We start from the raw sequence: 21220 nt of genomic DNA, 5'->3' as shown, positions 1-21220 counted from the left end.
CACACCAAACGCCCTAGAATAGCCATAGCGGCTGACGTTTCTGTGATACCCCTCTGTACTTCACTTTGTTTTTACGCTGCTGTACCAACGCCCGCAACGACAATGGCAAAAGCGTACAGTCGCTCATTATCTACTCTCCCCTATCCGGGTGCATACAAGTGTACTCTTTGGCCTGTTTCTTTTTTCTCCCGCCTCCCCTCTCTTTCTGGTCATTGAGCACACTGTTGCAGCACGCAATCAGCCCCTTAGCAATGTAGGCGTTGTACTGTGGCGCAATGGCCTCTGGGTCGATGACCGGATAAGCATGGAATCTGAACCGATCGCGTTTGCCCGCTCGGGGCAACCCATGAGCACTCGAGGCTGTCGCCGTCTTGTGGAACGAATTTACGCACCCAAAGTTCCGCCCGTGTATCCTTCCGAGATGCAGACAATCTCCGGTCTTCGGAGGAAGCCCAGTGGCGGATGTTAACAGAATGTCTCTCTCTGCGAATAAGGGGCAAAATGGCGATACCAGTGTATATATATCTAGTTGTTGTCTTTGAGAATACAATGCTTAATACGAAGTTCTTCAGAGACTCCGCGACACAAGTTGTCGCGGCTCCTGCTCCCTTGACACAGAAACACATAAGCAAGCTTGCGCGGGCCATGTCACGCGTATATCGTTTGTTAGCCCAGCCTCCTGGCACGTTGCTTCGCACCACAGATTGTCACCATGGTAACAAACTCCAACATAACCATTGCCAGAGTCCTTACCGACTTACAACCTTTGACCGGAGCAATTGCACTTCGACCACTGGCAACCTCCTCCTTACGACATACGTGCGTGACTTTTTTCGTTCGATCGTCATTTCGAGACTCTCTAAAATGAATGACTAAGCAACCGCAACCAAAAGGCCCCGCTCTTCCCGGTGTACACGATTCCACGTCCATTATCATCCCAAACAACAACCAGCCGGCTGCACGGTACGCTGACCACCCAAGATGCCACCAAAACAATACAACATATTGTGGAGTGCATTTGGCGGCAAGCTCGTGAGCGCCGGCCGCGATGGCGTCGTCCGTCACGGGCCGACTGGCATGGTGGTTAAAGCGCCGCACCGGTTGGAAGACGACACCACGGCGACCGGTTACCGGGACACGGACACCGTGCCCTATTTCGAGCACGAGCGGGCCATGCTTGCGCTGATGCAAGAGAGACTGCCACACCCCAACATTATCCAAAGCGTACTGTCGACCAGCGACGGCGTCTTTCTTCCTCTTATGAAGGAGAGTCTCCAGAACGTGCTGGACCGCGACGGACGCGCCAGCGACGACGATGCAGCCCGTTGGCTGGTACAGATTGCATCGGCCGCCGCGTGGCTCGAGTCAATCGACTACTTCCACGGCGACCTTCGCCCACCAAACATCCTGTTGGACGCCGAGGGCCATGTTAAGATCTGCGATTTCGGTAACATGGCGCGGCGCGGCGAAACGAACGACGGGGCAACCATCCCCTATTATAAAGACCAGGAAGCGGGCCCGGTGAGCGAGCAGTACGCCATTGGATCGTTGATGTACGCCGTTTTCACCGGGCACGAATTACTTCACGACGTGGACGACTACCGGACTAAGGATAAGATGCTTCGCGACGGACAACTGCCGTTGGTCGAGGTCGAGAACCTCCGAGCCGGGCACGTGATTGAGAACTGTTGGGTTGGCCGTTACGACACGTTGGAGCAATTGCACGGCGTTCTTCTCGTAGAAATGGGCTTGGGGTTGGAGTATAAAAACCCAGCCATTTGTCTTACGCCGGAAGAGTGCACTATGAAGGCGGCCGAGTGTGAGGTATGGGGGAAGATGAGACGTGCATTGCTCGAGGAGTGGAAATCACAATGGAACAGGAATAAGGATATATAGGTTATTAAGGGGCATTGTTTAACTAGGCTAGTTTTTCTACGGGATATTAAAAGCTCGTTCCTCATTCTTCTTCTCCCTTAGTAGCGGCACAGTCAGGACAAGGCTTCTTTGTCGTAGTCCGACCGAGGTACACATCCTTAATATTATCGCAGACTTCCCCGGTCTGTTTGGCTTTCTCACACCGTTCCAAATGAGGGGTCTCTTCGATCGTGTGCTGGCATATTCCAGATACTACGGTGCTGATAAAATTCTCGCACATATTTGGTTATCGTGTATGGTTTGGTTCGGTCCGCACTCGACTGGATTCTGTTGTAGCTTAAACGTTAACTACTGGAAGACCTCGACTCAAACAAGTAATTTTACCTTACTAGATTGTATTGGCCGATGCTGTTTGTGGCGAATGTGTTGTTTTTTGGAGCGTAGAAGACAGATCGTGATGTGTACGGTGTATTTTGAAAGTTGTGAACATCATCGCAACTTCGTGGAGATCATGAGGGGTAAACGGTCGGCAGGAGGAGGGGCATTGCGCCGCAAATCACCCTCGTTTGGGAGGGGCAGCCGTACACAGATTGAGTCGCCTAATTGGGCCAACACCTGTTTCCTCCTTCCCCTCCTCGGCATCCTCTATTTTATTTCCTATCCTTTTGCGTCGTCCGTCTCAAGCAGTCGAGGATATGGCCCGACGGAACAACTTACGAAAGAGCCCCCATCGTGATGTCAACCCCTAGGCCCAACACGTGACATGTTGGTCGATGACATCCCTCTCCTAACTGCCTATTTGTTTACTGTTCCATTTACTCTCTCATCCACAAAGTGTTGAAGTTTGATTAGGACTAGGTCCCACAACAGATCTCCCACCTGGTAATCCGGCAACGAATCGTCGTCTTGCTTGACCAAGGCTGTCTCCCTCTTCCGGATTCGTGCAAGTCCCACCTCTCTCCATACCCCCCCTGGATCACCGCGATGCAGGGAAACAAGGCAGTATAGGGCAAAGGAAAGTTGGATGGAAAAGATATACACGGAACAGAGATACGAGAGTAGCTCACAGTATTGGAATGATTAGTATTAGATATGTGTTAAGCCCACGTCGAAAGCATTCTGCTTTCGGCCATACAACCTTGGCATTTCCCGGCGTACCCTTGTATCATCCTCACCAGAGTGCCTGTGCAGCGCTTTCCAGTTCTTGGGATGATATCGTTGCATCCCCCCCGCCCGCGTCCGCATCTGGCTCCCTAAGAAACAAAAGACGAAAGTCCAGGACCAGAGGTCCCCCCATGCATTCGTAGCGAGGTCTTTCGCCATCCATTTGTGCCATTGTACCAGTCGTGGCTACACCTGGGCTGTACCTCTCGTCTGTGTCGCGCCAGGCCTCGTCGATGAGGCATCCTTATTATACTTCTCGAGGGTAGACCTGGCGTGTGTCTCTGTACAGCTTGATAAGAAGAACGATCTTCACCGTCATGTTGCGACGCACGAAACTATCATCGCATGGTGTTCTTCAGGCTGTGCAGGGACTTTGAAAGACCGCATTCAACAACAAACGTTGGCCATGTGTCCTCGGCCAAAACACAATCAATTGGCACCAACGTCGTGTCGCCCTCGCCGCTCCCGCCGCCTCCACTACCACCCTGGCCCTGGTAATACTTGGTGGCGCCTGACAATACGTAGTCGGTAGTTTGCGTTCCCATTTTGGCAATGTCCAGGATCGCCGCCCGCTCAAGTGCGTGACAGATCGTCTCGTGGGGGAAAGACGGAATGGTGAACTTCCAGGCGGCAGTCGTCGGGCCTTTAATGGACGCGAAACTTGTGCCGACGCTTCTCCTGCCCAGCCTCGACACGCAGCAGGTCGTCTTTGGTTACGTCTATCGACAGTCAATGTCAGTATATTCATTTGGCCAACTTTTGAGTGTTGCAACTGACTTGAGACGACAAGGAAGACTCCGTACTTATTAACGACGCGGAAAAACGACGTGACTGAACTGGAACGTGCCGGTCCTAAAGGGGGCCTTGGGCCTCAAAGTCGCCAGTCGCGACACGCTGGTCGGCGGTGCAGATGCGAATGCTGGTGATGTTTCAGCCGACATTGTGAAAGTTTGGGGACGCGAGAAAAGAAGTTGCAACTTTGGACGCGTGGAGTCTAGGAAAGTTTGTTTATTTCCTATTAGGGTGTAGGCAGTACATCACGTGGACCCTCAGTAATCTGTAGGAACTAGACCGCTAGGCCCACTGGCACAATAGAGAGCCCTCTAACCCCAAGGCTAGATAGCAGGTCTTACATACCGTAGCCTAAGAAGAGATACCAGCGTTGCACCAGGATGTGAAAGTACTCCGTACGAACCGCCGAGTGTGATCGACTCTCAAAGATAAGGATTACAACTGCAGGCCACTTGAGGATCGACATCATCTTATCTCAGAGTGCGCGACGGGCAAACGACGGCTATGTGGCCTAAGGTGGCGAAGGCGCTGAACTGCGGCAAAGAGGATATGTGGTGTAAACAATTCGACGAGAAGGAAGGGGACTACGGCGGAGGAGTAGGACAAGCGTCGTCTCCGATAAACAGTCTGTTAATGAACAGATAAGCCGAGACAGTCGACGTTCTGCACGGGGTATTGCTTGCAAGGTTAACATATCAGGTTTGAGATAGATAAACAGCTGCACTATCTACACAGCGAATTACACGCTATGCTTGAGTCGACTTGGATATGGCCGTTGGTCATCCTTGACCACATCCCATTCTCTCTCAATCTCAAAACTTGCCGTATCGCGTGTGCCGTTTCTTGTTGGACTCCATATATTCTCTAAAAGTATTCCGCGATACCTCCGTCTGCGGACCGGAGTACTCCGTATGTCGTAGATTGAGACCAGATGCTGCCAGCGTGTCAGACTTGATCATAGTGTCGGTGGCCGTCATTGATGCTCTTATGGATGCTCCTATTGATGCTCTCTACATAGTTTGTGTCCATCGTATGCCGGCCAGCATCCTCTCAGTCTCCTTCCAGTCTCGTCTCACCTCCGACTCACCTTACAGTGTTCGCCGACTCTGATCAGACTGCGGTTTCCGCCACTGTGTAACAATTGGCTGCACAAAACGTGGCCGACGACTCATCCACGTCGACGTCTTTATATCTTTGCACCTGTCGACATTTCATCACATTATCTACTGTACACATTGTTCTCCTACAACTCACCTCCTACAGCCCACCACAGACCCTCACCACAATGGACAAAACAACGCTCCCCGAGGACCCAGACGGGATCCTCAGCCACGACAAGATGGCCGCCGTCGAGAGTCTGCCCAGCAGTGCCCTCGCCGTCGATGCCGACAGCACGCCTGCCGTCCTCGACCACAAGGCGGAGCGCGCCCTCGTCTGGCAGTTCGACTTGCGCCTGCTGCCCGTCATGGCCATCATGTACCTCTTCAACTCGCTCGACAAGGCCAACCTCGGCAACGCCAAGACCGCCGGCCTCGAGACGTCGCTCGGCCTCGCCAGCAACCAGTACAACATCCTCCTCAGCGTCTTCTTCGTTCCCTACGTCCTGACCGCCCCCGTCCTGGGCGTCCTGGGCAAGAAGCTGGGCCCCAATCGCGTGCTGCCCCTCATGATGTTCTCGTTTGGCAGCTTCACCCTCTTGACCGCCTGCGTCCACAACTTTGGCGGCCTCTTGGCCCTGCGCTGGTTCCTCGGCATGAGCGAGTCGGCCTTCTTCCCGCTCGTCATCTACTACCAGACCATGTTCTACCGCCGCGGCGAGCTGGCCCGCCGCCTCGCCGTCTTCTACGCCGCCTCCAACATCGCCTATGCCTTTGGCGGCCTGCTGGCCTTTGGCGTCTTCCACATCCGCAGCGGCGTCTTCGGCGCCGCCGTCGACAACTGGCGGTACCTGTTTCTGGTCGAGGGCGCCTGCTCTGTGCTGTTCTCCGTCTTTGCCTTTTGGTACCTGCCGCGCTCCGCCGCCGACGCCCGCTACCTGACGCCCGCGCAAAAGGCGCTCGCCCACCACCGCATTGCCGTCGACAGCTCTGGCGTCGTCGACGAGCCTTTTGTGCTGCGCGATGCCCTGCGCATCTTCCGCGCGCCCACCACCTGGGTGATTCTCGCCATTGAGGTCTGCCTCGGCGTCCCGCTGCAGAGCGTCACGCTCTTCCTGCCGCAGATCATTGCGCGCCTGGGCTTTGGTGCTGTCAAGACCAACCTGTACACCGTCGCGCCCAACGTCGCCGGCGCCGCCGTGCTGCTCGTGCTGGCCTTTGCCAGCGACTACACCCGCCTGCGCTTTCCCTTTGTGGCCGCCGGTTTCCTGTTTACCTTTGCCGGCTTTGTCCTGTACGCCGCCATCGACGTCGCGGCCGACCTGCACGTGGCCTACTTTGCCTGCTTTTTAATGACCTGGGGCACCAGCGCGCCCTCGGTGCTGCTCGACGTGCTCTACAACAACAACGTGGCCAACGAAAACAAGCGCGTCCTGCTGACCAGCGTCGCCGTCCCCGCCGCCAACGTCATGGGCCTCGTCAGCAGCAACGTCTTCCGCAGCCAGGACGCCCCGCGCTACGTCCCCGCGCTGGCCACGACCGCGGCCTTTGGCGCCACCGGCCTGCTGCTGACGCTGGCGCTCGGCGCGTACATGGTGTGGGACAACCGCCGCCGGGACCGGGCGCAGGGCGTCGTGGTGCGGGCCAAGGACATTCCGACGGAGAGGCTTTACGAGGGACCCGCGTCGCCGGACTTCCGGTGGTTCCTGTAGGGTCGGGTGCGTTGGCAAAAAAAGGATGGAAAGGCAAACCACCAGTCAGGACGTCGACAGCAGAGGATGAATAAAAAGTACAAGAAAACGCAGGCATAGCAATCACGATTACATGTCCGACCCGTATCTGTACCATGGCCCAAGTCCTGTTGACAAGACCACGGCTTTTTCAAGGCCAGAGGCACCAAGCCTCCTGAAAAGGAAGTGCTATCAATCTGCGGCAACCGGAGACGATAGGTTGTAGGTTGTCGTCTCAAAAGTCCGAGGATATCAAGCGTGTGAGCGCTTCTTTTCCCGGGGAGGAGAGAAGACACACTATCCAACGACTCTGTTCCGGCCGGGGGTTGACGAGGACATCATGTCCAAGAAAGCAGAAGAAGAAGAGAAATAAGAACAAAAACATAATCACGACAAGACGAAAGGTAACGCAGCGTCAAAAGATTGAGAAATTTTGTTCTTTTTTTAGCATTTTTTGTTTGTACCAAACAAAAACCTGAACCCCTTCTCCCTCCCTTCCGTTTTTGATCTTTTCTCGAGTAAGCCGTGCCGCCTTTTGTCGTCCCAGTGACGCTCGTCGTACGTCGTGATTGTCGTCGTAATGATCGTCGAGCCAAAGAGAGACCGCGCTCGGTTGTCGCCGAGGGAAAACGAGAGGAGAGGGAAGAGTTGTTTTCCCGTCCCGGCGCCGCGGGATAAAAATCGGTCAATAAAATAAAGAAGAGACAATCGCAAGCTCGTCCGAGTGCATCGATCGGTCCGGCGATTTGCCTTTGGTCATGTAGGTCGGTTTTTATATGTTGCTTTTTGTCCTCCGCCGTCCCTTTTCCTTGGAGCCGTCCATCACGTCCTCCCAACCGGTAAACCGAGCTTTACCGGACGGGGTTCCAGACGTTCTTCAGGAAGCCGTCGCGCTGGGCAAGGCGGTTGAAGGAGTCGTCGGCCTCGCCCTGGGCGCGGATGAAGCCGCACAGAGCGTAGACCTGGTTCTCGCCGGCAATGGCGCGGCCGTTCTCGTCAACCTGTGGAAAAGAAACAGGGTCAGCAATTTGGTCTAGAGGCAGCATTTGCCCATCCTCGTGGAAAGAAAGCCCGTTCCCGTTCTCCATCCTGTCTCGTCCCCGTCCTCGCCTCCTGTCCCGCCATTCCTTCTCTTGCCCAACTGCCGTGTCAAACGGCCGTCCGTTTCTTTCCAGCACCGCTTCTTCTTCCACCCATCCCGTCTCTTGCCGTCAGGACCTCCCAACCTCGCCGTATCGAATGTGTCGTACCTTGGCAATCGAAATCTGCACCGAGCTGTGGTCCTTGGCCTTGATGATGCGGCCCGTCGCAGAGCACTTGCGCGGGACGTACAGGTCGACGATCTCACCCTTGTCGTTCTCCATGGCTGCTGATTTGTGAGGAGGTGGTGGTGGTGGAATTCGTGGGTTGAAGCGTTGGTGATAGTGACAGAAACAAAATCGTGTGGAAGCGGGCGCAAAATGTGGTAGACGCTGCAAAAGAGGGTGCAATTTTCGCTAGGCCACTTTTTTTGCACCCACTGCCCCGAACCACCACTGCAAGCATTGTTTGCCCACACAACAAAGCCCAGTGGGGTAGGATAATTTTTGGTCCGAGCTACGAGTAGTGTGGAACCGAGAAACGCACAAAATTCTTTTCCCAAAATTTATCGATTACGTAATATTGGACCCATATTTACGGGCTAAGGATGTCACCTGACGTTTCATGTGACTACGCGACGCCAACGCGTGGCAAACGTAAATGGGACCCACTATTTTACCAAGAGGGGCAGCGCCTGGACGAAACCACCGTGCCTGTCGACGGCAATCGCTTCACGTTTTGGCGTGCCAACCAAATCTTCACGCGCCGCCCCCTGACCCATTTACTTTTGGGCCTAACATCGTCGCCCACGATCGCGTCTTCTATACCATAACGTGCCCACATTGTCGCTTGCAGCGCCCTCCCTGCAACACTGTCTCGTCTACGGCAACTAGGATGCGCGCTGCGCATGTCCTCACGAGCGACAATGGCTCGTACCGAAACTCGCGTCCAGACCGGCTCCGGACCGCCCGACCTTCGTGATGTCATTCTGCTGTCCTCGTCGCCCGCCCTGCCGCCCGCGCGGCCCATGTCGTCTCTCCAAAGTGCCGATACGTCCAGGCCAGCATGGCATGACCGGAGATTTGATCTGCCGCTGCTGAGCAGCGACCCTCCAGAAGCCGCGGCACGCAGCGGGCCTCCTCCGACTGGCGCCGCACAGTCGAAATACTTTGCCGACCACCAAGACGTTCTGTCGTCTCTGCCTGCTTCTCAGCCGGCGGCTGTCGACCTGCTGCCAATTCTCCGGGAAGAGCCAGCAAAGTACGTCAGCGGCGACCTGGAGTCCGCCCTACAACGCCGCCGTGATTGGACACCGCCGCCCGCCGACACTGTGGCTGCCGCCGGCGAGATCTCCCGGTCACAACACCATGCAGACGACTGGTCGTCGTCGCCAGGCGAACTGGTGAACCGGCCAAACAGCGTCTTCAAGAGTCTTCAGACGAGCTTCGGCTGCAAGGAAGACGAGAGCCAACGGAGCAACCATGTGGCCACAGTCACAAAAGAAGGCTCGTTTACGAAACGGAAAGCCATTGAGGCGATCTCCATGGGCGATGCCGGGCGGGCGGCAAGCAGGGAGACCTCGCCGACAAAGTCCAAGGCTCCTAAGAAGAAGGTGCGGACCCTGACAGAGCTGGCCGTTGCCGCCTACGCCGACTCGACGGTAACAAGTGGTGACGCCCTGGCAGCCACATTGACGAAAACGACGACAAAGCAGACGACAAAACCACAGGTCGAGGGCGTCGACGAGAATGTGCCAGAGGCCCGGCCCGAGGTTCGCCCCGGACTTCCCATGTCCAAGCTGCGCAAACTCAAGACGGCGCGCGCAGCCGCTGCGGCCAAGAAGCCGAGAGGAAAAAAGGCACCAGCGCCACGCAAACCCGTGCTGTTGTCGCCCGCGTCCGCGCGCGCTGCAGCCACTCGACAGGACTTTCTGTTCGGCACATCGAGCCAGCTGGCGACGGAGGCGTCGCCCACATTTCTGCGGCACCTGCACATGGCCATGCATGCGTCCAACCAGGACTCGGACGACGGTGACGACAACAGCCGCCGGGAGCGGAACCGCATACTCGACATCATTGACGAATTTGACTCGGACACCAGCCCCGACGTGAGCACGGTCGACCTGACCGGGCAGCGGACGCCCGGTCGTCTCGAAGTGGCCAAGAAGACGAAGACGTTGTGGGGTGCGGCTGCCCGGGGCGAGGACGGTTTCCTGATTGACAATGTGATTGACCTGGAGGACGCCATGGAGTTCCCCGAGGACCCCCACCAAGTCATTGCCATGGCGCAGCGCGCCGCCGAAGAGGCCATCCAGAAGGAGGCTCAAGAGGAAGAGCCTCCTGCGCCTGCACTTGCGTCGACCGCAGCAGAATCGACTCAAGCGACCCAGTCCTCCCGTGGAAACGGCAGACCGCCAGCCAATGCAAAGGCCGCAGAGGCGGCAAGCACAGCTCAGACGGTGGTGTCTCCTGCTCAGAAAGGAACGAAGGCGACATCAACAAAATCAACAGCAGCGTCGAAGTCCAAAGCGAAAAAGGCGACGAATGCGACAAAGGCAACAAAGGCGGCACAGGCGGTAAAAGCACACGACGCTGTCCGCCCCAACTTTGCTGTGCTCACGACCGCTCAGCTGACCAAGAAGGTGTCCGACTATGGCTACAAGGCCATCAAAGCACGGTCGGCCATGATCACCTTGTTGAACGCGTGCTGGGATGCCCAGCACCCAACCACGGCGGCGGATGGGCAACCGGCGCCAGTCGCTCTAGCTTCGACAGACCAAGTGGCGGCTCAATTAGCCCAGCCCAAAGATGCCACAGCACCTACCGGCAGCGAGTCACTACAGACTCAGCCGAAAGTGACAGCACCACGCGTCGCGCAACCAGCAGCAACCCAGGTCGCGCAAACTACACAGTCTGCAATCCGCGGCCTAACGACATCACCACGAGCGGCTTATTTCCTGCCCAAGGGTACTAGATCGCCCACACCTGCACGGACGGCCGCACTCCATACCACGGCCAAAGCGACTGCCAAGACAACAGCAAAAGCAAGAGCAAGGGCGACCGCGACAGAATCAGCATTGCAATCAGCAGCCGCACAAAGACGCAAGGCCACGAAAGAGTGTGTTGTATTCGAGATTGACGACTCGGAATCCGACGGCCGCTTCTCGTCGCCCGAGCCTGCAGGTGTGAGACGTCCACTCACCGAAGCCGTTGCTGTTGATGTTGACGAGGACGTCGAGAACGGCGAGAACGACGACGACGACATTGTGGCGACCGACCTTGACGAGGACGACGAAAGCAACACCATGGACAACGATGAGGCCGACCTATCGCTGGCCGACGCACCGCTCACCTACGAGCAGTCGGAGCTGTTCCGCTACATTGCCACGGCCGTCACCAGCGCGCCGCCCACCAGCGACCCGGCGGCGCCGTCATGGCACGAGAAGATTCTCATGTACGACACCATCATTCTGGAGACGTTTACGGCCTGGCTCAACAACGGGCCGTTGCGCGCTGCTGGCTATGCGGGTGTCGATGTGACGCCGCTCGACGTCAAGAAGTGGTGCGAATCCAAGAGCGTGTGCTGCACCTGGCGCAAGAACTTGCAGGGCAAGGAGAGGAAGTGGTGAGGACAGCACAGGCGCTGCATTGTTCTATATGTGAACAGGCGCTTATGACACCTATGATTTGGACACAGGATACATTTTTGTATTTGCATGCCCTTTTTTGTTTTTGTTTGCCATTTTCAGCGACCAATGAACGGCATCCTTGGACGCCCCATTGATGCTCACTGCATCTCTCGGCATGACACGTATAAATACTATCTTGGGACGAACGACGGCCTGTGCTGAAAGTTACAAGTGCGGAGAATGCTCCGTATTCCAAGATTCGGGGCCGCTCCCGCGTCTTTCCCCACCCAAAACCAGGCTTGCCAACCTCGGCATCACCGCAAGCCGCTAAGCCGCTAAGCCGCTAAGCGTTATCCGCCCACCGCTGCAATGACAACAAACGGCTGCTTTGCCCACACACTGAATCGCACAAACACAGCACAGCTTGTTCGAGGTCTTGTCGAGACCCGTCTCTCCTCGCTCTGTGGCTCTGTCACCGGACAGTGGCCGTCCTGCATCTGCCACGACATGCCGCCCGGTCCACGTCCAATGCGGGCACCATCTCGGCTTCCACTTCCCATTCCCATTGCTAGTAGCCACCACCATCAGCGACGACTCCTCTTTCACGTGCTGCAGCGGACATCGAATGCACCTCTGTCGTCTCAGGAGCTGCACCGACTCTCGCACCAGCCATTGCTACCTCCCTTTTGCCAGCACAGATCCTACACTCTTTCGACTCTGGCAGCCTCGAATCAGACATTTCGTCGTGTCGTCCATGGTGTCGTCGCCTCGTCTCCCAATACCCTCACATCCCTCCCCTGCTCTTTGACGCCCACCTCGGCCTCAGCTTCAGCCTCGCCATTGGTCCGGTGCGCCTTACATACAACAGCCTCACTCCGCAACATCTCTGACGCCGACGCCATGCCTACCGACCACAAGAACAACAAGAAGACCGGCGGCCCGCCCAGCATCCCGGCCCCCAGTGCCAGCGTCGTCGTCATCTCCCCCCAGAACGAGATTCTGCTGTTGCACCGCCGACAGTCGGGCACGTTTTCGTCGGCCCACGTCTTCCCGGGTGGCAACCTCAGCCCCTTCCACGAGGGCAGCACGACCCCGGCCGTCGACAGCCCCGAGCGCCACGTGGACGGGCCGGCGTACCGCTTGGCCGCCATCCGCGAGACCTTTGAAGAGAGCGGCGTGCTGCTGGCGCGGGCGGCCGGCCAGGCGGCGGCTGCGCCCACCGAGAACCGCGCACTCCTTCACGTTGAGGAGGCGGCGAGCAAGAAGGCGCGCGTCGGCGTGGCCAACGACAAGGTCCGCTTCGAGGACTGGCTGTCGAGCGTTGGCGGGGTTGCTGACTGTGGTGAGTTTTCTCGTCGTCCAGCTGTCCAGGCCGGCGTCGTGTCCCTCGTCACACATTTTGACATGCACACGCACCGCTGACCATCAGAAAACTTGATACCATTCACGCGGTGGCTGACGCCGCCCAACCTCAAACGCCGGTACACGACGCAAATGTACCTGTATTTCCTGCCCCTCGTCGACCATACAAAGACGACGTCCGCGGCCGGTGCCGCCGCCGGTATTGACAGCAACAACAACGGCGGCGCGTCTGCCGACCAGGCCGAGGTCACCGAGGCCGAATGGGCCAGCGCTGCGTCCTGGATCGCCCGTGCCCGCAACAACGACATCATCCTCTTCCCGCCCCAGCTCTACATCCTGTCGCTGCTGGCGCCGCTCCTCCGGGGCCCCGCCGCCTTGTCGGCCGGCAATGCCGACGTGTCGCCCGCCGAACACTACGCCGCCGAGCGGCGCAAGGTCGCCGCGTTCCTCCACGACGGCCCCGCGCCCGGCGAGGACAAGGCCACGTTTGTGCCCTGGGCCGACCGCGTCATCAGCCCCCGCGTCGTTGGCAAACTGGCCGACGACGCCCGGGGGCGCTCGGTCATGACCCTCGACTATCCCGGCCCGGAACTGAAAAATAGCGGCCGCGGTGGCGATTCGCACCGGGTGGTTGTCGTCGGGAACATGCCGCCCGGTCCTCCGCGCGATCTGGAACTTGCGCTGCGGGCCGACGTGATGCCGCAGGTGGTGGCCAAGCCCAAGATCCAAGCGACGGGCAAGCTGTAGTCCAGGTTCGAGGCATATATATAGTCACAGACGCAGAACGGGCCTCACTGTATATAGTCTGGGATTCTGTGATTCCGCAATACGTCGTACCTAGTACCACGAAACGTATGAGTACAGCGCAACCCATGCATTACCATCGCCAAACGTTGTGTACTCGTCGGAAGCAGAGGGCCAGCGGCAATGCTCCTTCGACCTGACAGCCAATACAAGTTTCTTCCTGCTCTACTTCTGTACAGAAACGTTAAATTCAAGCGTATCGGTCGCGGAGAATTCCGGCTGCGGAATGACTGCCGGTGTTGCGTTGAAAATGACCGAATGCTACTCCGTAATATTGTACGTCCGAACGCTCAGCCAAAAGAACACTGTACGACTCTGACTGTGCGCCATGTGTGTGGATCGTCTTGGCAACTTTAAACGTAGCCTGCTGCTCGGTGTCGGCGCCAATCTCCCAATGCGGCCGAGTGCGCCTGCAGGCTGTAAGTCTCGCTGCGTGGGGCGTATGTCCGCTCCTTCCTTTGCCGTGATCCCGTTTCCCTCCTCCTACGAACAGAAACAGGACAAAACAGGAAGCGTTCCGTGGAAAAGCCGTTTGCACAGCTCCTTCCCTCCCCCCCCCACCATCAATCCTTCCTTCCTGCCTCCATGAGTCGCACCTGCCATTCCGCATCTCTGAGAACCTCGGGTTTTGCATGGGCTAGTGCAGTTGTGTGCGAATAGGCAAGGACAGCACGAATCGTGCTTGCCGTCGTCGGCCTCGACCCCACGGGTTGGACCTTCTTGTCCAGGCCATCTATTCTCGGGGCTTTTTTTGTTTTTTTTGTTCTTTCACTTTTCACTTTTCACGGCATTCTATTTTCTAGACGTTCTAGCGGGGACCCCGTCTTGCGGCTTGTGAATGTTTCGCCTATCGAGTAATTTACACGTCTAGCTGCACGTAAGACAAGACACTGAATCGGGCTTAACTTGGGCCGCTTGACAGGGCCACTGCAGCCGGCGCGGCTGGCGCCTTATGGGCCTTGTGACTGTTTTTGCGACTTTTTCCTGTTCTGACGAAAATGACATAAACGCCCCAGTAGCTACTTCTGGCGCCCGCCAAATGCCACACAAATGCTCTGTATCTCCAGACGGACCCGCAGCATGTCGTCTCAACAGCCAGTTCAGCCGCTGTCGCTCCTCCCCGATCCGGCAGGGATTCTGTGCTTGCCATGTCCTCGAGCGCCGTGCACAGCTCCTTCCTCATGTCTCCCCCCGTACCTTCCGTCAAGCACATCGGAATGCGACACTGCCGATAATTTTTGTGCACGCACGCACCCATTCCTTCCTCTTCAGATTTGGGATAGGCATTGGCGACGAGGCAACTTCCTTTAGCACCACATTCACCTCTGCCTCTTTCCCATTTTACTAGTCTGCCATAAGTCAGCAGAGCCACCCCGCCATCGACCTCCCTGCTCTGCATTTGACGATTCTTCCTTTGTCCCATGTGCAGCTTCCCATCTCTCCCCAGGCCCTTGCAATTCCAGCCTCTTTTTCCTCTTTTCCTCTTTTCCTCTTTTCCTTGGACGTGAACGAATCCAACTGCCGACAAGCACGACCATCCAGGGACACCGCCTTCGAGAATTGGAGATGAGGCTTTTGTCTTGCTCCTTGTCGTCCACCCTCGCAAGTAATTACACGCTGCGTCTCGCACAGCGGTCGGCAGTCTTCTGATTCTGAGCCGCCCATTGGCTGTCGCCGTCGATTTTGCCCGCTTCTTTTTGCCCATTTTCTTGCGGCTTCGTTCACCCTTGGCTTATTACGGCTATCTGCCCCGTTTTCTTTTTCTTTTCTGTCTGTTTTCTTTCTTTTGCTGTCTCTCGTCGACACCTTGCCGTCCTCTTGTCCCTCCAATTCTCTGGCTGCATCTGGTCGGCGTCTTAATCTCGTCCCTTGTCTCATCCGCTCCTCGTCCCCTATTTATACTCTTCTACTCTTCTCTTCGGCGACCGTCGCCTCGTCCTTTGTCCGACATCGCTATTTGCGCGTATCTCTCTCCCACTCTTTCTCTTTTCCTCTCCATCCTCTCGTCGCCCACGTCTACATCTCCCCCGCACCGCCCTTCTCCAACCGAACCATGGACGACGATTCCTTCAACCTCCCCCTCCAGCAAACGCCCGACGTCGAATCGCCCTCGCCCACCATCACACCCCTTCATGAAGCATATCCGCCACTCGCCCCGTCGGGCAGCCACAACAGCCACAACCAAGGCCACGACCACGGCCACCAAGGCCACGGCCACGGCCACCATGTCGCTGGCCAGGCCCATGCACAAGCTGCCGCCCAGCCCATGCCGCCCATGGCGGGCGCCACCATCTACACGCCCAACACCGCGCCGAGCTCCGAACTGAATCCCCGCAGCTGCGTCACATGTCGCCGCCGCAAAGTGCGCTGCGATAAGCTCATGCCCTGCACCAATTGCCGGCGAGCCATGGTGCCCTGTGTCTTTCCCGCACCCGAGCGCGCCCCGCGTCGGCCCCGGCGCAAAGACCCCGTGTCGCTCAAGCCGCACCAGTCCAGCGAGCGCGAGATTGAGCTGCTCAAGCGTCTGCGCAAACTCGAGGGCATCGTCGAGGAGCTGAGCGGCCAGGTCGAGATGGAGGCCACGAGCGGCAAGCTGCCCGCGAGCAACAGCAATTCACCCGAGGCCGCCGCTGCCGGCAGCGACGGCGCTGCGCCGCGCTCCAGCCTCGACCACGGCACGACCCCGAGTGCCTCCAGCTCGTGGGGCCAGTCGCCCAAGCTGCCCAGCGCCCAGGGACCAACATCGGGCAACAGCCCCGGCCGTCTGATCGGGCGCAACTCGAGCTACGGCGCGCTCGTAAAGCAGACCAAGGACACACAGAAGCAGCTCGGCCGGCTCATGATCAATGACTACGGCCGGTCACGCTACGTGAGCAGTGCCTTCTGGAGCAAGATTAACGATGAGGTGTGTATTCTTTTTTTTTTTTTTTTTTTTTTTTTTTGCTTCCTGTGCGCCTGACTATTTCTCTGCTGTTGCTAACCACGCCTTGCCTGTGCCGACAGCTCGACGAAATCCGCGCAGAGACACAGCGCATCTCCGACTCCGAGAGCGACCTGTCCGACAACGAGAGCACCCCCGGCCACGACGAAGACCGCCCCGAGGCCGACCACCATGCCTTCATCTTCGGCTTCCAGTCCACCACCGTCGACCTGCGCCCGCTCCACCCGCTGCCGTCGCAAATACCCTATATTTGGCAAGTGTACCAGGAGAACGTCGACCCCGTCGTCAAGATCCTGCACATCCCGACGACGAGCAAAGTCATCCGCGATGCGCGCACCAACCTCGACAATATTTCCCCGGCTGCCGAAGCGCTCATGTTTGCCATCTACTACGCCGCAGTCAACTCATTAGACGAGAGCGAGATTCATACCAACTTTGTGACCGAAAAGAACACCCTGCTCAACAAGTACCGCTTTGCCCTCGAACAGGCCCTCGCCAAGGCCAACTTTTTAATCTCGTCCGACCTCGTTACACTGCAAGCCTTTGTGCTCCTGCTTGTGCTCGTCCGCCGCCAGGAAGACACCCGGCTTGCATGGACGCTGACGGGACTGGCCATCCGCATTTGCCACTCCATTGGCCTTCACCGCGACGGCACCAACTTCTCGACCCTGTCACCCTTTGAAATCGAGATGCGCCGTCGCCTGTTCTGGGCACTCTGCATCCTCGATATGCGCTGTGCCGAGGACCAAGGCACCGACCTGACCATCCTTGAGCAGGGCGTCGACACGCTGCCGCCGCTCAACATCAACGACACCGACATCAGCCCCGAGAGCACGTCGCTCCCTCCCTCGCGCGTGGGCGCCACCGACATGACCTTTGCCCTGATCCGCTTCGAAATCTGCCGCGTCGCGCGTCGCCTGCATGCTATCCATTCGGCTATGGGCCCGATTGAGGCGGGCGATGCGACGCTGACGCTCGAAGACCGCGAGCGCATGATCCACGAGGTGTACGACCGTGTCGAGAATGTGTATCTCAAACACGGCGACACACACAACAACGCCATGTTCTGGGTGGCGGCGAACATTGCGCGCGTCATCTGCGCCAAGATGACGCTCGTCATCTACCAACCGGTCCTGTTCCCCGGCCCAGCCAACGAGGGCATGTCGCGCGCCGTCCGCGAGCGCCTGTTCACGGCCTGCACAGAGCTCTTTGAGTACAGCTACATCCTGACCATGGACGAGCGCACCAGGCAGTGGCGCTGGCTGTTCCAGACCTACACCCAGTGGCAGGCGGTGGCGTACGTCTTGATCGAGTCCGGCCGCCGGCCCTGGAGCGCCTCGGTCGAGCGCGCCTGGAACGGCCTCAACTCGATTATGGCGTCCAGCAAGCCGCACGACCACGAAAAAATGACGGACAATGCGTCGCTGTTTGTGCCTCTCAAGACGCTCTACAACAAGGCGCGCAAGCACCGAAACGCCGAGATTGAGCGGCTGCGTGCCGATCCGGAGGAAGTGGCGCGCCTCGACAAAGAGGACCGCTCGCGCCTCAACCCGACCATGTTCTCTGCCTACCACGGCAGCCTCGACGGGCTGCAGTGGCGCGAGCGCTGGCTGCGCCTGGTCGGTGCGCCACAGCTCATTGATGAGCCGGCATCCGTCTCGACGGCCGCGTCTTCGATGAACCCGTCGACGCAGAACCCCTCGACACCCGCCGGCGGTCTCCAGCTGCAGCAGCAGCTACCGCAGCTTCCAGTGCAGCAGCTGAACCAGGGCCAGCAGCAGCAGCAACAGCAACAACAGCAAGGCGAAGCTATATCCAGCGACCCACAATACCCAGCCAACAAGGTCCTGGACAAGGTCTTTGCGAACGCGACGTTTGAGCCGACGGATCTCTACCAGGTCCTGAGCCTCGGCAAGAGTGCCAACGGCGGGCCCGCCGAGGTGTTTGGCTCGTTTGGAGGCGCGGACATGCCGCGACAGGACATGACGCTGGCCGCATTCGCCACGGACCCGTCGCTTGCGTTTTCCAATCAAGGCATGGCTGGTGGTAATGGCAACGGCACCGGCACCACCGCTCAGGCCGCCGAGGCCACGCCGCTCGTCGACGCCATTGTCAAGGACTACCCGCCGCCGTGGCTGTGGACCAGCGACAGCGTGGACAACAACACCAGCCAGTTCCCGAGCATCCTGGCCGATGCCGGCGACGTGAAGATGGATGACATGGACGAGAACTTTGACTGGCAGGACTTTAGCGAGACGCTGGGCGGCATGTCCAACGGCGTGTGGAGTTCGCACGGCCTGTAAGCACCGCGGGCCTGGCTGTGGTTCGTACTATGACATGGAGTATGAATTAAAAAGGTTTACCTAACGAAGCACAAAATACTTGCGCATTGAAACGGGGGTCGATGGAGTTTTGACATTTATTTATATCATATTTTCTATTTTCATGAATTTTTTTGGCATTTTTGACATTTTTGGCGATTATTTTACGCAAGTGCATGTTTTGTCATTTTACACCTTTGAGGTGCATCTGATGCTTTCAATGCACTTTCTTGTTGGTGTTCTCACCGTTGTACAAGGACGGGGCTGTCATAAACACGAAAAACTGATATCTGTTAAGAAGTTTTGATTGCTTACACGTCACACGAGAGTGTTGTCTTTCTTATTGGTACGTTTTTTTCGCTGCAATATTCCGGGGACGATGTGAACACTCTGAGATGTCGTCACAGTTACAAGGCTTAGCGCCTGTCAGAACCGTCAGAAGCTCCAGGTGTGACCCACTTTTCGGTTCCAATAGGCCCAGCTCCACCGCGCTGCCTGCAGCTTCACGTCACCCAGCATCAACAAACACACTTCTCTTCGACTGTACGCATCCTCGCGACCAACCCTCGACCGTTCCTCTCCCATTCCTCCCCAACATGGATGACCGCCGGGCATGGCGTCTGCTGCCGGCCGCGCACCCGGATGTGCCGGTCCTCCTCGTCGCGACGTCGTTTGGGCCGGCGGCGTACAGCGTGTACGTGACGGACCTGGCGCACGTCTGGGCCGAGCAGCTCGAGCGCCGCGCCATTTGCATGCGCGCGTTCCAGGAGAACACGACGATTGACCCGAGCTACGACAATGAGCAGATGGGCGTGTTTCTGGGCAAGCTGCAGGCCGCGCTGGCGGGCGACGCCAACGCCGACGGCGATGCCAACACGGAGACGCGGCTGTCGCTGGCCGCCGCCCCCGAGGCCGACGGCGATCTGGTGCTACACATCACGTCGGTGCTGCCCGGCGGCCTGCCGCCGCTCCAGTGGCCCGTGCATCTCACGCGACAGCCGGCGACGGCGGTCGCGGCGGCGCTCGTGCTGCCCCTCGTGCACGACCGCGCGGCGCACCAGCGCACCGAGGCACGGCTCGTGGCGGCGCTGCAGGACAAGGATGCGGTGATCAACAAGCTGGCGGACAAGCTGGAGGCGATGGGGGCGGGTGTGGAGAGTGCGTTCCCGACGCTGGCCGGTGGCGCTGGCGCCGCCCCCAGCGCCCGACGAGGCGGGCGCAGGGTCGCGCGCGCGGACATGGAGGCGCGGGTGCGAGGGCTGGCGCGGTTCGACGAGGCCACGTTCCGGAAACAGATGCAGGCAGAGGATGTCCAAAGGCAGAGGCAGACGGACGAGGACGGCGCCGATGCCACGAGCACGGTCACCCAGCTGGTGGAGGCGGCCTTTGGCAGCGGGGTTGAGCTTCGGTACGATGCCGACACGGATGAAGGAGGAGCGTCACCGTCGTCGCCGAGCCTCGACGGCTGGTGGCAGGCGCTGGGCACGGGACTGGGCGTGCCTCTGAAGCGCACCGGGCCAGCCACGGGCAGCAACAGCCAGCAGTCTGGGTCCCGCAACGACCGCGACGCCGACGCCAGCGACGAGCAAGGTGACGGTGCTTTCCAAGAGGCGACACCGAAAAAGACCAAAGCGGCAGTGGCGACAAAGACGAAGGCAGCCCCCAAGAAAGAGGCCGAGGAGACAAAGCCCGACGAGGACGAGCCTCCATCACTGATACCCGCAAAGGCAAAGGCAGGGCTGGGCAAGATTGGCCGTCTTGGTGCCATAGGGAAGAAGCCCAAGGCAAAAAGCCCATCGCCGCAACCGCCAGGAGGAGACAAAGAAGACGACGCGGGAGACGAGACAGCATCCGATGCTGAGGATTTGGAGCCGCCAGCGACGGGGGTGACAGAGAAAAAGGAGGCCAAGACGGCGGTTGGCGGCGACGACGACGACGAGAATAAGACGACGCCTACGGTGACCACAGCATCGCTGCGGACAAAACCTGACCGGGGAGGACTTGGACGCATCGGTGGGAAGAAGGAGAAGCAGCCTACGCCGGAGCCTGAGCAAGAGCCGGAGCCGGAGCCTGAACCGGAAGCAGAAGCAGAAGCAGGCGCAGAGCCAACACCGCCAAAGAAGTCGACGGCCAAAGCGGCCAAAGGTGGTCTGGGTCACATTGGCAAGGGAAAGCCTGCGGCGGCGAAAAAGGAAGCTTCGGACGACGAAGACAGGGGCAAGCGGAAAGCAGGACAGGAGGACGAAGAGACAAAGCCAGCGGACGCGCCTCCGCCCCCCAAAGAGGACGCCAGCAAGCGGGCCGAGGTGCTGCAAAAGGCGGTGGAAAAGCACGCGGCACCGGTACGCAAGAAGCGCAAGTTTTAAGCGAGCAACGGCCGAGCACGGCCGGCACGCTGAAAAAGAATGTATGATATGTGCAGAACA

General features: G+C 58.3%; 9 protein-coding genes across 9 annotated transcripts; 6 read left to right on the top strand and 3 right to left on the bottom strand.

Annotated features, from left to right (window-relative positions):
* Nucleotides 1–981: 981 nt before the first annotated feature.
* SPBR_03103 (uncharacterized protein) lies at nt 982–1896 on the top strand (the record flags this gene model as incomplete). Its single annotated transcript, XM_040761406.1, has 1 exon — nt 982–1896. One exon carries the CDS (start codon nt 982–984, stop codon nt 1894–1896), a length of 915 nt encoding a protein of 304 aa, XP_040621214.1.
* Nucleotides 1897–3377: 1481 nt separating this feature from the next.
* On the bottom strand, nt 3378–3980 carry SPBR_03268 (uncharacterized protein; the record flags this gene model as incomplete). Its single annotated transcript, XM_040761571.1, has 2 exons — nt 3378–3682; nt 3851–3980. 2 exons carry the CDS (start codon nt 3978–3980, stop codon nt 3378–3380), a joined length of 435 nt encoding a protein of 144 aa, XP_040621213.1.
* Nucleotides 3981–5116: 1136 nt separating this feature from the next.
* Nucleotides 5117–6640, top strand: SPBR_02744 (MFS transporter; the record flags this gene model as incomplete). The annotated part of the gene is made up of 1 exon (XM_040761047.1): nt 5117–6640. One exon carries the CDS (start codon nt 5117–5119, stop codon nt 6638–6640), a length of 1524 nt encoding a protein of 507 aa, XP_040621212.1.
* An 869-nt stretch (nt 6641–7509) lies between these two features.
* SPBR_03303 (small subunit ribosomal protein S21e) lies at nt 7510–8022 on the bottom strand (the record flags this gene model as incomplete). Its single annotated transcript, XM_040761606.1, has 2 exons — nt 7510–7659; nt 7909–8022. The coding sequence occupies 2 exons, from the start codon at nt 8020–8022 to the stop codon at nt 7510–7512; spliced, it is 264 nt and encodes an 87-aa protein (XP_040621211.1).
* A 641-nt stretch (nt 8023–8663) lies between these two features.
* On the top strand, nt 8664–11366 carry SPBR_02340 (uncharacterized protein; the record flags this gene model as incomplete). Its single annotated transcript, XM_040760643.1, has 1 exon — nt 8664–11366. One exon carries the CDS (start codon nt 8664–8666, stop codon nt 11364–11366), a length of 2703 nt encoding a protein of 900 aa, XP_040621210.1.
* A 350-nt stretch (nt 11367–11716) lies between these two features.
* Nucleotides 11717–11932, bottom strand: SPBR_03386 (uncharacterized protein; the record flags this gene model as incomplete). The annotated part of the gene is made up of 1 exon (XM_040761687.1): nt 11717–11932. The coding sequence occupies one exon, from the start codon at nt 11930–11932 to the stop codon at nt 11717–11719; it is 216 nt and encodes a 71-aa protein (XP_040621209.1).
* Nucleotides 11933–12266: 334 nt separating this feature from the next.
* SPBR_02918 (nudix domain containing protein) lies at nt 12267–13475 on the top strand (the record flags this gene model as incomplete). The annotated part of the gene is made up of 2 exons (XM_040761221.1): nt 12267–12708; nt 12796–13475. The coding sequence occupies 2 exons, from the start codon at nt 12267–12269 to the stop codon at nt 13473–13475; spliced, it is 1122 nt and encodes a 373-aa protein (XP_040621208.1).
* Nucleotides 13476–15585: 2110 nt separating this feature from the next.
* SPBR_02264 (uncharacterized protein) lies at nt 15586–18776 on the top strand (the record flags this gene model as incomplete). The annotated part of the gene is made up of 2 exons (XM_040760567.1): nt 15586–16437; nt 16536–18776. The coding sequence occupies 2 exons, from the start codon at nt 15586–15588 to the stop codon at nt 18774–18776; spliced, it is 3093 nt and encodes a 1030-aa protein (XP_040621207.1).
* A 614-nt stretch (nt 18777–19390) lies between these two features.
* On the top strand, nt 19391–21160 carry SPBR_02618 (uncharacterized protein; the record flags this gene model as incomplete). Its single annotated transcript, XM_040760921.1, has 1 exon — nt 19391–21160. One exon carries the CDS (start codon nt 19391–19393, stop codon nt 21158–21160), a length of 1770 nt encoding a protein of 589 aa, XP_040621206.1.
* Nucleotides 21161–21220: the final 60 nt, after the last annotated feature.

The sequence above is a fragment of the Sporothrix brasiliensis genome (genome assembly GCF_000820605.1).
Source record: "Sporothrix brasiliensis 5110 chromosome Unknown Cont17, whole genome shotgun sequence".
Taxonomy (NCBI): domain Eukaryota; kingdom Fungi; phylum Ascomycota; class Sordariomycetes; order Ophiostomatales; family Ophiostomataceae; genus Sporothrix; species Sporothrix brasiliensis.
The sequence above is the reverse complement of the archived record's forward strand: the minus strand, read 5'-3'. Positions and strand labels throughout refer to the sequence as shown.